Below are 22,562 nucleotides of genomic sequence, written 5' to 3'. Positions count from 1 at the left end.
GAGAAAAAAAAACAAAATTACAAAAAGAAAAAAAGAATGATTGTTCCGCACGTCCACAAAAGGAAGAACAATAAATAAAGGTGAAAGAGATTGCAGTTGAAACGATAATAATTTTCTTTTGCCATATGGAACCCACAAAAGGAGAAAAAATAAGAAAAATGACACGATGTAGCCGAAAAAATATATAAAATTTATATATTTTCTGTATATATATACATTCTGCATGTTATAAACAAAAATTATATACTTTTTTGGCTACTAAATATAAATAATTTATGGCGCGGGCTAAAAGTGATAATACCCAAAAAAAAATGCAATAAAATTAAATCCTTATTACATATGCTTATACGAGTATTAGTTAATTCATTATTATAAGATAATGATAAGTTGGTAATGGTCAAAAAATAGTGATTTGGTCATCATTATATCTGACGTCGGATGATAATAAATATAGGTAGGTCCATGAGGATGACGCATGTTTTTCCTCTTTTGTATTATAATACAGTAATAAAGTAATTTACTACTATCATTTTTCTTTAAAAACTACTACAGTATCAATTTTCTATGGAGTTAAAATTACAAATTACGATGGACGTTAAACTAGATCACTTGGCTAGAAGTTTCAATGCAATTTAATTAAGCTGTCACAAATTCACAATTTCAAATGACGGCCTACCATTTTTGCAAAATAAATACGTAAATAAAATTTTAGATATATTTTTCACCAAAAGCACTTTTTTTAAAAGTACTTTTGAGAAAAGCACTTCTCAAAATAAGTTGATTTGAGAAGCTTGGCCACACGGGCTATAAATTTTGTTAACATTGCCGGCAACTCCGAAGTCCGTACATAGAACCACAATTAGGGATGTCAATGGTTATTTAAAAATCGACTAAACGGATCGAATTATACTGTGACGAATCGAATTCTAGGTTTCTTTAAATAAAACCATAGGTTTTGATATAAATCTATAACCGTACTGATTTTAGGGTAGATTTTTATAAAAATAAATCGAAAAAATACCGAACCGTACCGAATAAATTTACAATGTGAAAAATATATTTACATGTTAAGTTTAAAAATAATAAAACATTCATTTTTTTCTTGGGACTTGGAATTATGAAATAGTTACAAGCCAACAAGTAATTAAACTTAAAATCCGAATTCTCAAACTTATTAATGCTACTTCTATTGAAACTAAATTATTTCTAGCATATTCACTAGCAAGACACAAGGTATTGTAGCGATTAGAAGTAGCAACCTACAATTTATTGAATATATTTCCTTTCGTATGAATTAGATTTATCTTTTGAAATGTTTAATCTTTCAGAGGGATTGAGAGATTGATGAAGATATCACACATTGTATTAGGGCGGGATGGATGAAGTAGAGACTCGTTTCTTGTGTTTTGTGTGACAAGAAAGTGCCATCGAAACTTAAGGGTAAGTTCTATAGAGTGGTGGTCAGACCAACGATGTTGTATAGGGCTGAGTGTTAGCCAGTCAAGATCGCTCATGTCCAGAAGATGAAGGTAGCAGAGATGAGGATATTGAGATGGATGTGCGGGCACACCAGGTTAAATACGATCAGAAATGAGGCTATTTGCGACAAGGTGGCCGTGGCCCCTATTGAGGACAAGATGAGGGAAGCGCGGCTTAGGTGGTTTGGTCATGTGAGGAGGAGAAGCACAGACGCCCCGGTGAGAAGGTGTTAGAGGTTGACATTGGAGGGCCTACAGAGAGGTAGAGGTAGGCCAAAGAAGAGTTAATGAGAGGTGATTAGGCAAAACATGGTGCAGCTTCAGCTGACTGGGGACATGACCTTTGATAGGAAGGTCTGGAGGTCAAGGATTAGGGTAATAGAGTCGGTAGTCTAGAGTGTTCATAACAGTAGTATTGGCATGCAGTCTTGCTTTCTGTTGGTAGTAAATTTTTATTAATAGTTATTTTCTTTCATTGTTGATGACCTTACTATCTTGTTGTTTTTATTTGCTTTTATATGGTTTTTGGTACTGTCCCTTCTTGTCTATATTTTCATTAATGAGGTGCTTATACTTTCCTGAGCCGATGGTCTATTGAAAACCCCTTCTCTATCCAGACAAGGTAGGGATCCCAGACCCCACGGTGTGGGTCGTGGGATAATACTAGGTATGTTGTTGTTGTTTTTGAAATGTTTAATCTTCTATAAACTTTATTCTTGAATCCCAACTTGGTTAACATCTTTCCACATGTGTAATTTATATTTTCTTTGTATTTGCTTAGTTTCGTCTACGCTACTGTAGAATATTTGATAGATCTATACTCTAGCCATCTTTCATATTTTCTTAATTCATCACCTTTTAAACTGTAAAAATATCTAGAAAGTTTTGCTAAGTCATATAAAAGTACGTATGTTATTGCATTCTACTTCTACTAGTGATTTTTATATGACATTCAAAAAATTACTGAACCATACCGATACCAAAGAGAAATCGACATGATTGGGATGGTTTCAAAAAGTCTAATTTTGATTATAATAAAATAACCAAAAAATTAATATGGTACAAAATTTATAAAATAATCGGCCGAACCGAACCATGGACACCCCTAGCCACAATAACAAGAATAACTCGGCCTCAATGCAAAATTAGTTGGAAATAGATTACACAAATCCTCATTATTCATGTCGCTTTGTTTAAATGCATCTCAACCTAATATTTAAATTTGAATAGTTAACATACCAACATGACTTAATTCCAACTAATGGTAATACATATACGGATTGTTTGTCATTTGAGATAACTTCCTTTTTATATAGTCTATCTCATTCTTTTTAACACGTTCAATTACTATGATTTTGCATTAGTGAATGAATGCATGTGTATATTTATGTATTTCAGGCAAAGGTTTAATATTTTCTTTTTTAGCAAAAGTCTAGATCATCTAGGGCAAAAAAGAAAAATATAAAATAGAAGTCTAGCCATACAAATTAACAAGATATTGTTATGTAAGCAGATTTTTTGGGCATCGTTTGTGGAATTATGACAAAAGATTCCAAAAAAATAATTTTAAAAATATAAAGAGAAAGAAAAAGGAAGCTAATGGGAATAGAGAAGTTTGTGTGTTGATTGTTTCCTTCGTCTATTTTTCAACTACACAAATCTTATATAACTGAATTAATTTTATTCAACATTTTCAAACGGGAGAAAAATTGGATTATTAATAGAGAAAGGGAGAAAGAGATTGAATAAAATCAATTTCTTTTATTCTCACACTAATTAATAAAGAATTCCTAGTCACTTTTTTCCAGCACATGGTTTGCACATCATTTAGCTTTCCCATTTTTTGATAAATACTTAATTATATTTGTTCTAATAAATAAATATTTTTTAAAAATAAAACTCCTATTATGGGCTTAAGAAACTCATCTCTAATTTTTATGGAGATTAAGCATATTCGTCGGGCGGTCGGAGCGGGACTTCTTTGGGAAAAAGAACTTGAATAAGTTTGTTTTTCTGAAGGAGTCGTCATTTTCTATCAGGAACGCTATGTCATTTTCAATCCCGGCGTATTTCGGATGCTTGAAGGCCCCGCTGACACGAAGTGATTTAGAAAGATTCTTCTTTATCGATGGTGATCGGTCATGGTATCCATAGCCTTGCTTCTTTTTCGGCCAAATCCTGATTTCGTTTTGCTTCTCCCGATGGCATTACCAAGAACCAGATATGGTGCGACTGAATCTCGGCACGGAGGAGGCGTCAAAGATGATCGAAATCGGGATTTTTCTATTTAGTTAACACCTTTTCTCATTGAGTATTAAATTCTTACCTTTTCAACTCAAGAAATGCTAAAGCTATTTAGAGTTGGTATTTCTAACTAAGTCGGAAGGAGGGCTTTGGGCAAAGAGCAACTCGAAAGTACTTTACTTCAGTCCCAGTACTGAAAGACGTGACTTCAGGAGTGGATTTCGGAAGGAAAGACTTCGTTTACTTCCTGCAAACTTTTTTGTTAGACCGACACTCAAGACCCAGTTGCGAGCAATAGCGTCTTACACTTTCCCAAAGACCAATACACAAGTGATTCGATGTTATGGTAAAGAATTTTTTATATTGATATGTTACTAAAAGGGTACCTACAGGTAAACCTTTTTAAAATATGATATTTATACTTTCAAAATAAGATAAATTACGTGCTAAAACAAATAAAAGTAATATATATATAACCTAAACTCGTTTTTCTGCTAATATCAGGTCTCGAAGATGGTACCATCAAAAGATGTAGTGCAGCAGATGAAGTTGTTCCTCCCTTAATCAGAGGTTCTGAGTTCGAGCCCTAGGTATAAAAAAATCCTTGGTAGGGAACGCGTCCTCTCGAATGGGGCCCTACCCAACGCGAATTCAAATATAAACGTGCTTCAATGTGGCCTATCGGATATCGAGTGGGAAGCAAAAAAAAGGAGACTTTTTCCTTCCTATACCATATATGAATCCTTATTACTAAAAATGTGCATAGTTTCATATCTACCCGCCATGTTCACAGTTTTTCTACAATTATTATATCATTCATTAAATACTAATTATTAGGAGCTGATTCCGTCCCAATTAGGCGCGCTACAAATCAAGAACAGAATATTCTAATTGATTTAGCGACCTTCAGATCAAATTTGAAACGCAAATCCTATATTTTCAATTTAAAATCAAATTACATAGACTCTTTTCTGCAAAAACTCTGTTCTTCGATATTTTTTCTTAAGCCACAAATCAAAAAAAGATAAAATCGTCAACAAATTCGAGTCAAATTGTAGAAATCAGTTCTGCAAAAGCTCAGTTCGTCGACATTCTCTCTACATCTCTCTCTATTTCTCAATCGCAAATTTTAGTAATACAAAGCAAATGAAAAGAGAGCAGTAATTCCACCATTGACAACCATTAAAAAGCTTGTAAGCTTTGAATTTAAATTTGGGTTTTCAAAAATCATTATTTGTTTGGATTGGGTGTTGTTGAAAATAATTGAGAATATGGTTTGGAGTTTGTATCTTAATTTTAAGGGGTTTTGGTGAAGATTAGACTTGGTTTTGACTGAATTTCAGATTGAAACTCGAAGAAGAAGAAGAAGAAGAAGAAGAAGAAGAAGAAGAAGAAGAAGAAGAAGAAGAAGAAGAAGAAGAAGAAGACATATTGCAGAAATTGTAGATTATTTGGATTCTGATTGTAGATGCTTTCTTTTCTGTTTTCACAAATAAAAAATGGCTAAAACTTCTACAAATCTTCTGAAAAAACAAAATTATGTCAAAAATCCCATTATGCTACAATTGAATGGGAATTGGGATATAAAAATTCAATGTACCCAGTAAATATTTTGTAGATAAATTGTAGATTACTTGTATTCTAATTGTAGATGCTTTGTTTTCTGTTTTCACAAATCAAAAAAGACTAAAACTTCTACAAATCTTCTGCAAAAAAATACAATTATGTCGAAAATCTCAATTAAACTACAATCGAATGGAAATTGGGATATAAAAATTCAATGTACCCAATTTGTAGATATTTTGTAGATGAATTGTAGATTATTTGTATTTGATTATAGATGCATTGTTTTCTGTTTTCACATATCAAAAACGACTAAAACTTCTACAAATCTTCTGCAAAAAATACAATTATGTCGAAAATCCCAATTAAGCTACAATCGAATGAGAATTGGGATATTAAAATTCAATACACCCAGTTTGTAGATATTTTGTAGATTATTTGTATTCTCGATGTGGAAGTAACAGAAAATTCAAATCAGGTGCTGATTGAAGTTAAAACACGAGCTTCTTTGTCTTTATTTTTTTGGGAAATAAAGTATTGGTAATTGACTGCAGTTCACAAGATTTTTACCAGGAACTTGAATCTCATTAATCAATCAATTAGACCAGCTAAAGTTCTTTGGTAGGACTATACGAAGAAATTAACTTATTGATATCCAGTGTTTGACGCAATTCAGTGATTTAACCTTAAAAACGTACTTCCTTTCCTTCAAGTGATTTTTAAGGTAATTGACTGCAGTAACCAAGAACTTGAACGATTGCTGCTCCTAATTGCAATGTAAGATTTAAGTGCTTCTACATCAATATGCTGCAAATCTATGTTTCCACAATCATAAGTTTTTATGTTTAATAACAGTACATAAACGTGGGTGAGGATGAGGGTTTGGGAGAGAGAAACGTGGGAGGGGTGGGATATACGATACCTTGAATTAAGGAGGGATATATGCTGCATTAATTGTACCCTTAAAATACATTATGTTATAGAATTTATAATTTAGTATACTAAGTAATTAAATCAAACTTTAAATATTGAGGGTAATAGAATTTTCTATGTGACATAGTAATGTAAAAATTCCAAATAAAAAAATAAAAAAATAGGTCTCGAAGATGGTATAGGATAATGAGACGTGGGTCATTCATAGCTGCCTTTATCACAATCCAAAACAATATAAACACTAAAATAAAAGGAAAAAAAACAAGATTCCCCTTTTGTTTATTCTTTCTTGAATTACCTTTTTTATCAAGATCATTATCAACCAAAATCACAACTTTTGTGCACCGTCTTAACATTTGTGATCAGATAAGACTTTTTTTTTTTTTTTTTTGAGTATTATCACTTTTAGCGCTCCAAAAACTATATATATATCTAATAGCCGAAAAACTTTATAAAATTTATATAATTTTTATATATAACATACATAATATATAAATATACAAAAAAAATTATATATTTTTTCGACTATTATTTTTACAGTGGTTATACTGTATCGTTTTTCCAATTCTTTTTATCTTTGATTAACTTTTGACGCACTCACATATTTTTTCCAACATTTTATTTTGTGTCAAGTAATAACTAAAGTACTAACACTACTTGTCAAGTAAGTAGGCTAAATCATTTCAAGTTCGACCCTTAATTAATTACATTTCTCGAGTTCGAGTCTTGAAATAAAAAAAATAATAAAATAACGATTTCTTCTTTAATGACTCTACATAAAGCAAGAATAAATTAGTCAAATAACGTTCCGAGTACTGAATATATTAGAAAAAAAAAAAAAACCAAAGCATGGGTCATTAGAATTTTCAAGAATGACAATATGCACGGAAAGAATAAGGCAAAAGTTATCTTGAAATTAAACTTTAATTTATTCCAATTTGGAAAACCCTTGACTCTTCTAGAAATTGTTTGTCACTTGCAATATATTTATAGTCATCCTTTTTAAAAAAATTCATTCATATTAATTCCAAGCTAGAAAAAATTTGTACGGGATATTATATTGTCAAGTGTCAACTTTATATATGCAACTGTCATTTGACAGAATGAAATGATGCTTCGCAAATGTATTAGGAAATAGAAAAAGAATAATCAAAGGAAGTGGAGATAAAAAAAAAATTACAGTATTTAGAAACTTCCTTTTTACTATTTTAAAGTATTTCAAATCCAGAGATATTATAAAAAAAAAATTCAAGTTGTCTATGCTAACATTATAATAATTTTTTATAACATTAGTGTAATTTAACTAGTTATAATTTGCGACTTACCATGTAAATAGAGTTACCTTTTAAATGATCTAATATTGTAAATATTTTTTAACGTTAAGGCGTAGAACTTAACTCGTATATATCGTAATAGCTCTACTCAGGGACGGATGCAGCATACATCTATCGGGTTTAACTGAACTCAGTACTTTCGACGCGAAACATAAATTTATATGTAAAATTAAATAAAGTTAATTCCAAAAGCGAAAGAATGATAAATTTTGTAGAATTTTAACACTTAAAAAACATATGGGAAATATGTAGTGTAACGACTGTTTGGTTGCACCTTCCCGGAACCAACGAGTGTCAATCAAACGCGGTCTTCTGAGCCCACTATAAATTGCTCTTCATTTAGCTCTTATTTACTCAAATTGCCATTTATTGTACTCCAACCCCTGCAGGCCGGCCCCACTAACTTGCGTACGCAATCGCCCATGGTTTCTTATTAATTTTATTTTCATCTAATATTTCGAATTATTTTTGCACTTCAAAACTTTTCTTATCACAACAATAAGTATGCCTAAGTTACAAATAAATTGGAGTCAAATATATAAATTTTTACTTATTTTTTTAAGCTCAACTCATGACATCATCATTAGAGGCAGATCAACACTGTAGGTAGGAGATTCACTGACCTTCGGTAATGATCACACCCAATTAGTCTTATAAAAAGAACTAAGCGGTCATTGCAAATATAATCCGGTTTACAAGTCCAGAATCGAATCCCACAGAGAACTAAGACTTAGCTACAACTCTTCAATATTGCTAAGAAACACAAGTCCCAATAATTTCCTAATTATAATGTTTATTTTTATTTAATTAACTAAAAAATACTAAAAACAGTAAAACTATCAATTAACAAGGATAAAGATTGGAGACAAGATTACTGAGGTCTAGAGTTATGATTTCCCCTATTGTCGCAATCATTTCCGCTATGTTTTCTATAAAATTGCCTTAAGTTTTCTCTATCGATCATGAACGCTCTGAATGTTGTAATTCTCTCCCAAGTAACTACCACAATTTACTAGACATATTCTCCCGAATTACGCTAGCTGGAATTAAGTACAGCTCACTCGGATCGCACCAAGGTTTCGTTATCCCTAATCCCACCTTTAAACCCTCCGTATTGATCCCTCATATGCGTTAGGAGCGATGTTGTTCAATAAATACCTAAATGTGCACTCTCTCCAGAGTAATACACACTAAATAGGCACATTCGATTGAGACCTCTTTAACCAACCACAATATAAACGTAGTTGAACAATTAGAGAAAAAGCTACAGCAAATCTATATTAATGTAACATGAAAATCATCCTCCAGTAGGTTCCATCAAAACCCTAGATAATAAATTAGCTATTCATAATAGTATGCATAACTACAATACTAGAATTCATAACCAATAATGGAAATAGGAAGAAGGAAATGAAAAACTCGTAGAAGAATTCTTCGTCTTGCTCCCAGTGTGTTCTTGCCTCCTCAGGTCTAAGATGTGTAAAAAGTCGTCAAATTTACCGTTTTCCCATGTATATATACTAAGTAGGGTCGGATCCAAATAATTATACCTTCTCCTACGCGAAAAATGACACTTTTTCCGGACATGACGTGCGCGGTCGCGCACCTGGAAGTATGCCCATGCACTTAGCCACGCACTTTTCACACTTTCTGTCCCATATGCGCGGTCAGTGCGCAACCACGCACTTTTCACCCTGCTCTGTTGGGAATTTGAAAAAACGTAAAACATTAAAGTTGTAACCCTTTGAATTAAATTTTCAAAAATAAATTGTGGAGAACAAAGGGAGTTCTGAGAGAAAAGTTATAAGTATTTTACTAGACAATGCGCAATATGCCTGCTCGATTCTTTGTTTCGTTGCCCTATCATCCGTTGATCCCCAACACGATCCCAACTTAACCTTGGGGTTTTATTTAGACTTCAAAGCTCCAGAGCAACTTGAATTCATTCCATAGCATCTACATAGATTGGAATCACTCCTACAAGGCATAAAACACACAATTAGTGCAAAACACTAGCGATTAAAGCTCAAACTCAATTAAAGTGCAGTAAATTAGAGTGTAATAAGCGACTAAAATACGTAATTATAGCCTATCATCAGTGTGCTTCGCAAAATGTCCTAAAAACATAAATACTTCATAAATGTGTGAAAATTAGGACTTTCTTTGTGGTGAGGGCACTTGAAACATGAGTTAGGCAGAATTAAACCTTTGATTGAAGCAAGACGAACAAATCTTGTCGAACCTAGGTATATTAAAATTTCGGCCGCTAGATTGATCGATTTGGGGGTACAACTTGACTTTTAGGGGCCGTTTGATAGAGTGTATAAGAATAATGCTGAATAGAGTATATTAGTAATACAAGGATTAGAATGCATGGGTTAGTAATGCAAATATTAGTTATGCATAGATTATTTTTTATACATTATTTGGTGTGATGTATTACAAATTAAAATGTATTGCATAATTTTTAAATAAATTAGTTGTTTACAAAAATGCCCTCTATATTCTTTAGCTTTAAGGGACTTTAACGACAATTTTGTTTTTAATCATGCTAATGCATGCATTAATAGCCTTGGTATTACTAATACCATAATTTTCTATGTATTAGCTATACATAGGATAATACCAAATAGAGTATATAACTAATACTTGTATGAGTTATACATAGGTTGAAAAAGTATACCAAACAAAGTATTACTAATACACAAAGCTAATGCATGCATTATTTTCTCTAATACACTCTACCAAACGACTTCTTAGTGTGCTGTTTGGGTTCGATACCGCTCCTGTAAATGCTCAAATTTTTATTTGATAGTGGTGCTCCCGTTACTTTCAAATCCTAAGTCCTCCACCGACCATCATACCAAATCAAATAAATATTAATATTATGAGAATTCATCATGAATTGACCAGTTTTATAAGTCATAAAATTTCACTGAAAATTTTAGCTTCTTGAATTTGCTTTGTTAGCATCTTGTAATTTAAACTATTTTTGAGTCAGACAGTTGAAACAGACACAATTATTGAGGTGTTAATTAGTCGCAATCAATGGAATTATCTGATATTAGATTAATTTGCGCTTTATAATAGTACAATGTGTTACTCGTTCTAAAATAGTGAAATTTACTCGTTATGAATTTGTTCCACAATTTGCAAACGTGTAATCAGATGAAGTACTGGAGGCCAAAAATGAAATGGACCAATGGATATTTTTGTAAATCTCCCCTAGATGTAATGTGGCACATTTTTATTTTAAACATTCGATATTTATTCCAACTGAATACTATGATCAGAATGTTGGATAGATTAGATCCCTCTATTATTAATTACTAAAAACTTTGGATTAGAGCTTCGGATATAGATGAACTTTTGGTAGGATGCTTTCTCCTTAAGTGAACCATACACGTGACATCGAATTAGTCTAGCCAATAAATTTTAAATTAAAAGAAAAAGGAAAAAAATATTATTGATATTTACTACTCCTTCCGTCTCAAATTATCTGTCGTATTTCTATTTTATACGTTCCTTAAGAAATATATTAAATAGAACAAGTTTTTGACTATTTTACTCTTATTTATATCTTAAGATATAATCTCTTCACTTAATACTTACTCATAATTGAGTTGTTTGTAGTCTTCAAGGAAATTTATTACTAACGATAAAAAAGGAAAAAAATAATTAATTTGATTTTGAACTTTTAAAATGACAAATAATTTGAGATAATTATTTTTAGTAACCACGATTGATAATATGAGACAGAGACCGAGGGAGTACTGTACAAGGTAAAAAAAATGTAAAAATAGTACGGGCTAGCCAGATTTCGGACCGGACATTCAAAAATACCCACCATATGGGCCAAACGGGCCGGGCTTAACGGGTCTGGGCTTAGCGGGCCTCAGCTCTGGCGGTCCCGGGCCTCACGGTCCCGGGCTTCGTGGGCTCAACGGGTGGAACCAGCCCGTGACGGGCCTAAGCCCATATGGTCCTGGGCTAAACGGGTCGGGCTCGTGGGCTTAGCGGGCCTAACAGGCTCTTTTATTTCCGGGCATTTTTTTTAATTTTTTTTGTTTAAGGCAATTTCTTGTAAACCATATCATGGCTATATAAAAAAAATATATAATATATATGTAGAAATCTAATTATTAAAGTGCTTGACGAAAAAGTAAAATAACAAAACAATAGTAAAACTAAATTGTCATGCATAATAAATTAATAAGAAAGTACAACATGACACATAAATACGTCTAATAATTTTAATATAACACAAATTATTGAAATATCTTAGAGACGAATTTGCGGATAAATACCATCAACACAATACGTTATATGCCTCCTTAAAATGCATGTGGTACACCCTGAACGAAAATTTAAGACTCTTCCACAGTTCTTGCATTTTAATATTTGGCCTTCTTCATTTTCTTCAAGCACTTCATAGTAGTGCGAAACAAATAAGCGCAGTCTTTCCGAACGAGGCATGATGTAACTTGAAAATTAAGATTGAGACTTGAAGTCTTGAAAATTGGAGATTGAGAGATTGAGAGAAATTTAGATTGAGAAATGAGTATTGAGTATTGAAATGAAGAAGAGAGAGGGGGTATTTATAGTGTTAGAGAAGGTTAGTTTTGTAAATTGAAAAAAAACCCGGCTATTTGTGCAATATGGCCGTTGGTGGTCATTGGGGGTGGGGCCCTCATTTTGAATTTTGAAAAATCTTGTTTTGTAGTATATATAGTATACTAGTATAGTATACTATATATAGTATGTTATGTATATATATTTCCAAATATAATTTCTTATAATGTTTTGTAGTATATATATATATATATATATATAAATTTTCTTGTAGTATATATTGTATGTTATGTATATATATTACCTTATATATTTTCTTGTAGTATATATTGTATGTTATGTGTATATATTACCTTATATATTTTCTTGTAGTATATATTGTATGTTATGTATATATATTATAGCTTATAAATAATTGCAAGTATATATTGTATGTTATGTATATATATTATAGCTTATAAATAATTGCAAGTTAAAGACAAAAAAATATTGCAAAAAGATATTCAAGGGCATGTCTTATAATTTTTATTACCAAAAATGGTATATCTTTCTTAGTCTTCCTCCCCCCAATGGAATGAGCACAACAAGGTACTAATACCACCATTAAAAGGGGAAAAAAACTAAAAGAAGATATGCCAAAGTACAAGGTACACCATAATCTACATTGTATCTCTAACAAATTTTATAAATCCTTCAAGGTTCGGAGGAGGTTGCGTTGGTGGTGGTGGAAAAGAAGCTTGTTCATCACCACTTCCGGGCGAAGCAGCATCCCAAGCTTGTTCTGCCATCATTTAAACTTCCAAACGGTCAAAATTGCAGCCCAACGACTATAGTTTTAATTTTTGATCGTTGCTATTTTTTTTTTTAAAAAAGTAGCCGTTAGGCCCGGTAAGACCGGCCCGGTCCCGGGCTCGTGGGCTTTTTTACCATACCCGGCCCGCCACGGGCTTTTTGCACCATTAAGGACCGGCCCACCAGGCCCGTTTAGCCCGTTAGGACCGCGGGCCCGGTCCGGTCCCGGTCCCAGCCCGACCCACCGTACATCATTACCTGTATATGAACTTCCAGCATATTATGCTGCAACTCCAACACGCAGAAAATTCCAGCATAATATACTGGAGATTGGAGCACCTGTATATGAACTTCCAGCATATTATGCTGGACCGGTATATTACACTGAAACTCCAGTATACTTATGCTGGAGCTCCAATATATATTATACTGGAGTATTTTTCTGATTTTGAACAGTATTTTCGTTCAAATTTATCTTTATATAAAAAACGGCTAAATTTCGATTACTTTAAAATTATGGCTATTTTTGAATCACCACTTATAAATATGACTATTTTTTTATTTCTCCCGTAAAAAATATCTAAAGGCTGAGGAAAAAAGGAGAAAGTAACACTCACTTTGAGGTGTCATCACTCACTTTGTGTAATTCAACGCGGACAGAATATTCTTCTTAAACAAACAAAAAAAAATGTACGATAATCAAATAGAGACAGTAAATTTGTAAGTTTACATGTATTTGTGGAAAGTGGCATTTGAAGTAATTATTCTAAAAAAATGAGGGTATTTTTATTTTTCTATTTTCAACTCTTTGACTATATAAACAAACAAAAGAGTAGTACCTAACACTCCATTCTTAGTTTCATCAATCAGCAAAAGACATCAGGCTCTTTCTTTCTCCCTTTTGAACAAAAATCACAAAAGTAAATACATTCTTCTGAATTTTCAAGGTTTGTAATACCATCTTTTTTTTTCTTTGATTTGGTTAAGGAATTTTTGTTGGTCTTGAGTAGTTCCTTATTTTTATGTTAAGTCTTGATTTTTTTTATTCATGGTTTAAGGTTTTGTGTTTATCTTGAAAACATCTTAAGATGAATGATTCTGTTATATGTTAGCAGTTTATATGAAATTCCCTTCTTTCTTTCTTTCCCTTTTTTTTTTGAGGTGATGGGGGTGTATAAGTAGTGATTTTTTAATTTGTTTTTGTGTAAAGTTTTGATTTTTATGTTGTTGGTAAGAGTTTTATTGCAATTCCCTTCTCTTTTTCTTCCTTATATTTTGATGGGGAGTGATTTTTCTATTTGTTTTGCATAAAGATTTGATTTTTATGTTCAATTCATTCATGGAATCAGGAAAGGTTTAATCTTTGAAGTCTTTTAGGTTTATTCTTTTGTTTTCTAGTTTATCATAGTTTTTTGTTTAGGTCTCTGTGGTTTTCATTCCTTCTGTTAGTTCTGTTTCAAGTCTTATTTTGATCTTCTTTTTAATTGCCTATTTATTTTTCCATTTAATTGGGGGGTTGGGGAGGGGGGTGGGGGTACACCGGGTGCTTTTTTTAATGTTCAAGCTAGCTTTCCATGATTACAGTTTTATCATGGATTTCATGATTTATCTCTTGAGTTGAAGTATCCAGTGAATAAAAAAGGAAATTTGATATTAGGCATTTGATTTGTACACAAAAAAAGGGATTTCTTTTTGTATTACCTTTTCTCTAAATAAGCTAATAAAGGCTGATTAGTTCATTGTAATTGAGAGGTATTTGTTTTTTCTTGATATGCTTCTGATTCTATGGTAACCTTGCTACTGCAATTAGTATTTGAAAGTTAAAGACTGAGTATAACTCCAAGTGCATTTGCTATTTTTCTATTTTTTTTTTCTAGATGTGAGTTACTTATATTGAATTTTCACTTTTTTCTTCCCTTAATTAGAAGCTGCAAAAAGAGACTTCTCTGATGTAGGGCCTCTTTTTAGTGTTCTCTTTTTTCTGCCTAATATGTCTAGTTTCTCTGTATGGCTATAAAATGAATTGAACTTTCATAGTTCAAGAGAAATGAGGAAAAAGAAAGAGTTTCTCTTGGTTGGCCTTCCTACGCTTACGAATGCCTCTTTTCTCTTCTCTGAAATCTACAACAAACAAGTGGGAGAGGGAGGATTTGAACCTATGTAGAAAAACTTCAACAGATTTACAGTCTGCCGCTTTTGACTACTCGGCCACTGTCCCGTTCCCGGGCCAAGGCCCCCTCAATGGGTTCTAATTCTAAGAAGGCCTATGAATTAGTTCCAAGAAAGCGGCCGTTCACGTCAGGAATAGAGGCCGTTAAGGATGTACTTGCTTTTCCTTTTTTTCGTAGAGATTGGGTTGGTTAACTTTTTTCTTAACTAATGTAGTTTAGTGCTATATATGGAAATTATGTCTTGGTGAAGAGAAAGGAATGTTATTAGAGATGAATCCTCTGCGATTCCGGGATTGTTAATTTTTTTCTTAACTATTGTAGTTTATTGCTATATATGGAAATTATGTCTTGGTGAAGAGAAAGGAATGTTATTAGAGATGAGTCCTCTGCAATTCCGGGATGTAGAAACTATGTTTCAAGTTTAGAAACCCTTGGATGTTATTATCCGGAGAATGATTTCCAAGATGGATGATAATAGTTTGTGTCTTGCCCATTTTCATGAGCGTCTTCGTATTTTGCTTTTGCTCTTTTTTGCTTTTTCATAAGTAGATGTGCATTCATTTATACTTTCTCGGCATAATCCTTTCTAATTGTTCTCTTAGCTTAAGAGCATCATTATTAATTAGTATGTGCTTTGACTGATCATGCATCCCATTCTTGGCAGGTTCTGTTAGTTATATAGGTTTTGCTGACACATCACGGAGTAGCAAATCTTTCTCGAGTTCTTCAGATTTAACATTGTCATTCGCTGCTGAAAGAAGCGCTACTCCTAGAGATATTGTGACCACTTTTAGTTGAGAGAGATTTGCTAATCTGGATGTACCTCCTTCACTAAGATAGCTTTCCTCCGAAACGGTTGTTTGAAATCACTCTTCATCTTCTTAGTCATTTTGATATTCCAGATGCAAGCATCCCAACGACCTCAAATGTCTGGTGGCGTCCATGGATTATACAATCAGCCAATGCAGCAAGTTGAGCAATATTACGCCCCTTACCATTTCAAGAACAACAATTGCAATAATACTAGCTCAGTGACACAGTTTACTTTTCAGACACAGAATGAACATTTCTTCACTCTGGACTCATTGCCGGCTACTGACTATGTTGTATACGATTCACCTACTGCCTTAAGTGTCTCTTCCAACAGGAGTCCCTTCTCGCCGCAATGTTCACAGTCATACATGTCTGATCTGCATCACTCCTCTGATAACAACACTTGTGGTTCACCTTTCAGTGGGTGTTCAGGAGTTGATGATGGTGACCTGAAACATGTGCTTCGGGAGCTGGAGAATAAGTTACTGGGGCCTGAATCTGATACTGACGACAGCTGCAGTTGCTCCTTTAATGATGTGGTCTCGAAACCTTCTTCCTTGACAAGGTGGAACCAAGTGTTGGACATGGCGCCCAGCTTGAACTTGAAAGAGTTGCTCTATGCCTGTGCTGAAGCAGTGTCAGATGCTGATATCTCAACTGCTGAAATTCTTATGAATATTTTAGAGCAAAGGGTGTCAGTCTCTGGGGAACCTATGGAACGATTGAGTGCATATGTGTTGGAAGGGCTTAGAGCACGACTACTGTCGTCAGGAAGCATCATATACAAAAAATTGAAGTGCAAAGAACCGACTAGCTCGGAATTATTATCTTATATGCAAGTCATCTGTAACATGTGCCCATACTACAAATTTGCTTATATGTCTGCAAATGTCGTCATCAGGGAAGCCATGGCGAATGAGAACAGAATCCATATCATTGATTTTCAGATTGCACAGGGAAGTCAGTGGATGTTCCTCCTCCACTATCTTGCTCGTCGGCCTGGTGGACCCCCATTTGTCTGCATCACAGGTGTGGATGATTCCCAATCAGCTCATGCACGAGGTGGAGGACTTCAGCTAGTAGGCGAAAGGCTAGCAGCAGTTGCCAAGTCATGCGGAGTACCTTTTGAATTCCACGGTGCTGCACTATCAGGCTGTGAGGTCCAAGTAGAGAATCTTCATGTTAGGCGTGGAGAAGCGCTGGCAGTAAACTTCCCTTACATGCTGCACCACATGCCAGACGAGAGCGTAAGCACGATCAACCATCGAGACCGCCTATTAAGGCTAGTTAAGAGTTTGTCGCCCAAAATTGTGACCTTAGCTGAACAAGAATCAAACACCAACACCGCCCCTTTCCTTCCAAGGTTCCGTGAAACTCTTGATTACTATACAGCAATGTTCGAATCAATTGATGCAGCTCGCCCTAGGGATGACAAGCAGCGGATCAGTGCAGAGGAGCATTGTGTCGCACGGGACGTTGTCAACATAATAGCATGTGAGGGGGCCGACAGAGTGGAAAGGCACGAACTTTTTGGAAAGTGGAGGTTGAGACTTATGATGGCCGGATTTACTCCATGTCCATTGAGTCCATCAGTTGGTGAGACCATCAACGATATGTTGAAGGAGTACAGCCCAAATTACAGGTTTGCAGAAAGCGAAGGGGCACTCTACCTTGGATGGAAAAATAGAGCTTTAGCAACTTCTTCTGCCTGGAGATGACAACTTGTTGCCTATTATTGTCAAACATCTGTACATTTTTGCCATATGATCTCGACGTTTATCTTTTGTTGAAGACTAGAAGAGTGTATTTTTAACCCTTTTCGTTTCATATACAGAGCTCGGAGTATGAAATCTTAGGTTTTTACATGCCAGCACAGGGAGGAATATCGCGAGTCTAAAATAGATTCCATGTCTCAACATCTGGTTTTTGTCATTTTTCTCCAAGTTTATTGGTTTTTCTCATATAGATCTTGAGCTCTATCTGCTAATGTTTGTATACATGAAATCCTGTTTCAGACTCTTCTAGTTGAGTACAAGGTTTCTTGGTTTTTTGTTTCCCTTTATGTTTGCATGCTTTTCTTTAGTTGTACATTTCTTTTAGCAGTTTAAATGGTGTAGATTGATTGCCACCTTGGGCTAAAAATGTATTTTTGCTCTACACGAAAAAACAACGTTAACGAACAAGAAAACAGATGTGCTGAAGTGCAACACCTTTTGCACAGCTCAACTGGTCATATGTGAGACTAGGCGATTTCTTTCCATGTGTCCATGTGGTGAATAGAATTACTTGGCGCATAGGTTGTTGATAGGATGGCAAGTGGTGCGGGTGCGGGGCGGGTTTTCATTTAACCAGCAAAATTTTAACCCGTCCCGCCCTGTCTCGCATAGCAGTTGCACCTGCATTCGCTCCGCATCCACACCCGCGTCTGCCCCGCCCCACCCTGCATAAAAGGTTTTTTTAATTTATTTATTTATCATTTTATTAGTTTTAAATTTTTTTAATCTTTTGGCTAGAATTTTTTGTACACTTTTACTATATTTTTAATCTTTGGGAGGCAATATTAGCAATTTATGTATATTAAATTTTACTAAATACAAAATTTAGATGAGGACTGAGTATTGATTTAGTCAGTTACAAATGTAAAAAGCAAGCCAAATGGATCTACATCCCTAAATTTCGCATAAAAACAGATCTTTTTGTTCCCTTTGTGTAAAGGTGGCAAATTCTAATTTGTTAATTTTATAAACCTTTAACAAATAACCAAAAATGGCGTTTAAAAGATTTTGTTTGTATTTTTTTTCTATTAAGGAAAGAAAACAGCTCAGCTTTCTTTCCTATCTATTCTTAAATCTGAAATTACAAATCCCTCTCTTCAGTCACCATTAACACAGATAGGTCTTTCAGTCCCTATCAAGAATTAATTTTTATTTATTTATTGTGAGCTTTTTCAAATAAAGAATTCCCCCCCTGGATTTTTCGTGATTATTCAGTAATTAAAGTCTTTTTTTTTCTGTGTTTATTTGCAGATTTGTGTGTTATGGATGATTAAGGACGTGGGATATAGAGTTAAGGTAATTCTTTTTATTTATTTTTTTGGTTTTTCATTCGGTGTCTGGTATTGACATTTGCATCATATGTATGTAGGGTTTATTTATTATTAGTACAGTAAAGAAAATCATAGCCTGCTACGAGCTTTATATAATTTGTATTTCTTTTTACATTTCAATGATATTAAACATGATATAACACTTTTCTCTTTTACTAGTACATTTATCTTTCACCTAATCCTCTTAATAGATTAGTTACATGTCAAATTTTATGGTATTTTGTAGTTCATCGGTTTCGCCGACTAGACAAAAAGAGTGATTGAGTCGATACAAAAGTGCACTTTGTCTCTGCCAGTGTTATCAAAGGCGCACTTAAAGCACACTTAAGCCCTGAAATAAGGCTCAAAACATGCTGAGCGCTTCACCTCGCTTAGCGGGCACTTTAATGTTGTTATCAAGGCTCTACGACATACTTTTCTTTACTAACAATTATGTTGCTCAGACTCTTCGAAAATATTGCTGCGTGCGTGTCGAATCCCAAAAATAGTATATTTTTGGAGGATCTGACACGGATGCGGCACCATTTTGGAGAGTCCGCCCAACATAGACTAACAAACGTATCCTGAAGAGACGACACTAAACAATTGATATTTCACTTTGTTGTAAATTTGTTTCAATTTTTTGTCCGTATATTTGGTGTTCATGCTTATAGGATATCAGTCTTGAACTACACATGTATATTTGTAGTTTTTCTCTATTTGCGCATTTCTTCATTAAAGTCCACGCTTTATTTGCATTTAAATCCCCAACAGACCTTAGAGCTTTTTTGCGCTTTTCGCCTTTCTTAACACTAGTCAGTGCTGTAATCACTGTCCTTTATCTGCGGCAAAGTTTGAATTCATGACGTGCGCCTAAACCCACACATGGGGTCGACCTGTGAAGAAGGTAAACCTAATGGGAACCAAAAAACGGGTGGTGGCAGAAGACGAACCAAAAAGTAAAGGCTACTATCGACCCGAGCCCAAAGAAGGAAAAGAACCGACTAAAGCAAGGAGTTCATTAGCCATACATAGTTAAGGAGGACGGGGGTCAACCTCTTTCATGACCCATGGCCCCAATGTATCACTTGGTTAGCATTTGTAGAACAAAATATGACTACAAAATTATCGGTCTACTCTACCTCAATTCACCATTCGAACCTTATACAAAAGGTTTTTCCGTACAAGCTCCTTCTACCTTTATCACTTTGCCAAAGGCTATACTTTATTCAAATTCATTTTATCTGCGGCAAAGTATGAACTCATGACGTGCGCTTAACCCTACACATCACATACTGGATTTGATCACTTTGCCAAAGGCTATACTCTATTCAGATTTATTTTATTCCAACATTAAAGATTTCTGTCTCTTTTGTACTGATTGAAGCATAAATTTTTCTGTTGCAGTGCAATCAGGCTGGAGCAAAACTGCATGAATACATAGTTCAATGGCTACTGAAGAGTTATCTGAAACTAAAGAATGGCACATTGTAAAGAATTGGCGCAATGTACAAAAAGAAAAAGAACGAGAGCGTCGTCGAATTCGCGATAGATTGAGAAGGCAAACAATGAGTCTTGAGGAGAGGGAAAAACATTTAGCTAGACGTAGAAGAAACTATCAATTGAGAAGGCAAAAAGTTTTGAATAATTCATTTTCAAGTTGTCAAAATTATGAGAGTACTAGTGGTGGAAATTCAAATGAAGAAGAAAATCAAGCAATTGTTCCTGTTTCAGGACTTGGGGTTCAATCATCTGAGGCTACATTCTGTCCTGAATCATATAAATCACAAGAAGAATCAGCTGCATCAAGTTATACATTGCACCAAGGTATGTTATGTATAGAATAAGTATATTTTGATTAGTTGTTTTTTAATAACAGTGGTATCTGCGCTAGCTTGTATGCACCTCGACTATTTCACGGCATACCTGTTACCTCCAGAGACGGGCCTATGCTATACCGAGAGGGGCACCCATAAAGTTTGGCAAAAATTTCATGTATACATATATATGTCTTTATAAAATAGTGATATATTAGTAGTGAGCATACAACAACATATCCAATCTTATCCCACACCGTGGGGTCGGGGGAGGGTAGCGTGTACGCAGACCTTACCCCTACCTTGTGAGGATAGAGAGGTTGTTTCCAATAGACCCTCGACTCAGGATATATTAGTAGTGAGCATCCAGTATATAAAGTTGATTTTGATTGAATTTAAAAAGTGTACCCCGACCTTCAAATCCTGGATCCCCCTCTTACCTCCCACCGTACTGGTAGTGGTTAAATCTGTCTACCAAGGCTTAGACAGAGAAGAAAAAATCACATAGTAATATTTAGAAGCCGCTTAACAATTTTTTTTTCTCTATTGAAACTTCAGTCTTTATTTTTTATGATTTTTACCCGTTTCATTGACCCCCCGGATAGATATTTGGTGCCATTTTTGCTGAGTCGTTGTTAAGGCCAATGATTTTGTTAGACATTAAGATTCAGCTTTGTTTTTGTGATTGAATAGGAGCAGAAGAAAGGATGAATAAAGTGCAGAGAAGTCCAAATATTCTGCCTTTATATCAAATAAGACATCTTGCTCGACTATTGAATTCTCTTTCAAGGGACAATCAAGAAATTGGGACAGGTTTAACGTCAAATGACAATATTACTACAGAGAGTAAGTGTTTTTTTTGTAAGAGGGGAAACCCGCAACCTCTGCATAGCCTCTGTCCTTCGGGTGCTTCGGGTGAGCAATCTGTAGCGAGCACTTTGTGCCACTGGGTAAACCTCCCCTGTGTAATAGTCTACAAATCACACAGGGATATAAATCGCACTGGGCAAACCCTGTGCGACATGCTCAACCTAAAAGGCATTAAAGGGGGATTCGATCCCAGTTCATCTGTATGGATGACCACCCTCGAGACCAACTGGGCAACTCAGAAGGATATTATAGAGATTAAGTTTCAATACATATTTTTCATGTCTTTTTTCTTGTCTTTCTATGTTGCTCAAGTTTAATTGATATTTCAGGTACATTGCGACGAGGTATAAGATTAATTGATGTTAAACGTCTGGCCCGAGCGCTTAATGCAAATTGAAGAATGTTTTTCTTTTTTTCTTTTTGCTAGAACTGAAGTACCTATTTAAATTTAAAAGCTCAAACTTGGTTCCATATTAGCTGCATTGTTGTTGACTATAATAACATTAAGCTTGTTTGGATTGTTATTTCATATCATTTCATAATGTATCGTATTGTATTGTGTTGTATTATATTGTATTGTTTGCTGAATACAATATTTGGATAGATTGTATCGTTCGTCGTCGTTTCATGATATTATGCACTGACAACAAGGGTGTCTAACGGGTGGGCCGGGCCGGGCTGGGTTACAGGTACAACGGGCCGGGCTGGGTTAGTGTTTTTTTTTTTTTTTTTGTATTTTGTATAATTATTGTAATTTATATTAATATAAAGTAAAAATATAAAGAATACAATGAAGATGGAAAAAATTGCATTTATAAATTGCAAGTCCTACCGTTATTTCAAAATTCAAACTTACAAATTGAAAGGTTTACAATTAACAACAAGTAAAT

The 22,562-nt window shown here is 34.4% G+C and overlaps 2 protein-coding genes across 3 annotated transcripts; both read left to right on the top strand.

Annotated features, from left to right (window-relative positions):
* Window positions 1-13,752: 13,752 nt before the first annotated feature.
* Window positions 13,753-17,957, top strand: LOC107804260 (scarecrow-like protein 13). Its single transcript, XM_016628112.2, has 2 exons — window positions 13,753-13,863; window positions 15,752-17,957. Exon 2 carries the CDS (start codon window positions 15,990-15,992, stop codon window positions 17,616-17,618), a length of 1,629 nt encoding a protein of 542 aa, XP_016483598.2. The 5' UTR covers window positions 13,753-13,863; window positions 15,752-15,989; the 3' UTR covers window positions 17,619-17,957.
* A 145-nt stretch (window positions 17,958-18,102) lies between these two features.
* On the top strand, window positions 18,103-22,236 carry LOC107804259 (uncharacterized). 2 transcript variants are annotated; one of them, XM_016628111.2, is made up of 5 exons: window positions 18,103-18,795; window positions 18,927-18,971; window positions 20,393-20,812; window positions 21,496-21,648; window positions 22,002-22,236. In XM_016628111.2, exons 3-5 carry the CDS (start codon window positions 20,434-20,436, stop codon window positions 22,067-22,069), a joined length of 600 nt encoding a protein of 199 aa, XP_016483597.1. In that variant the 5' UTR covers window positions 18,103-18,795; window positions 18,927-18,971; window positions 20,393-20,433; the 3' UTR covers window positions 22,070-22,236. The 2 variants fall into 2 exon arrangements, with proteins under 2 accessions (XP_016483597.1, XP_075084685.1); XM_075228584.1 differs by having other exon boundaries at window positions 21,496-22,236.
* Window positions 22,237-22,562: the final 326 nt, after the last annotated feature.

The sequence above is a fragment of the Nicotiana tabacum genome, chromosome 13 (assembly GCF_000715075.1).
Source record: "Nicotiana tabacum cultivar K326 chromosome 13, ASM71507v2, whole genome shotgun sequence".
Lineage (NCBI taxonomy): Eukaryota > Viridiplantae > Streptophyta > Magnoliopsida > Solanales > Solanaceae > Nicotiana > Nicotiana tabacum.
Note: the sequence above shows the minus strand (reverse complement) of the source record. Positions and strands in the feature narration are given on the sequence as shown.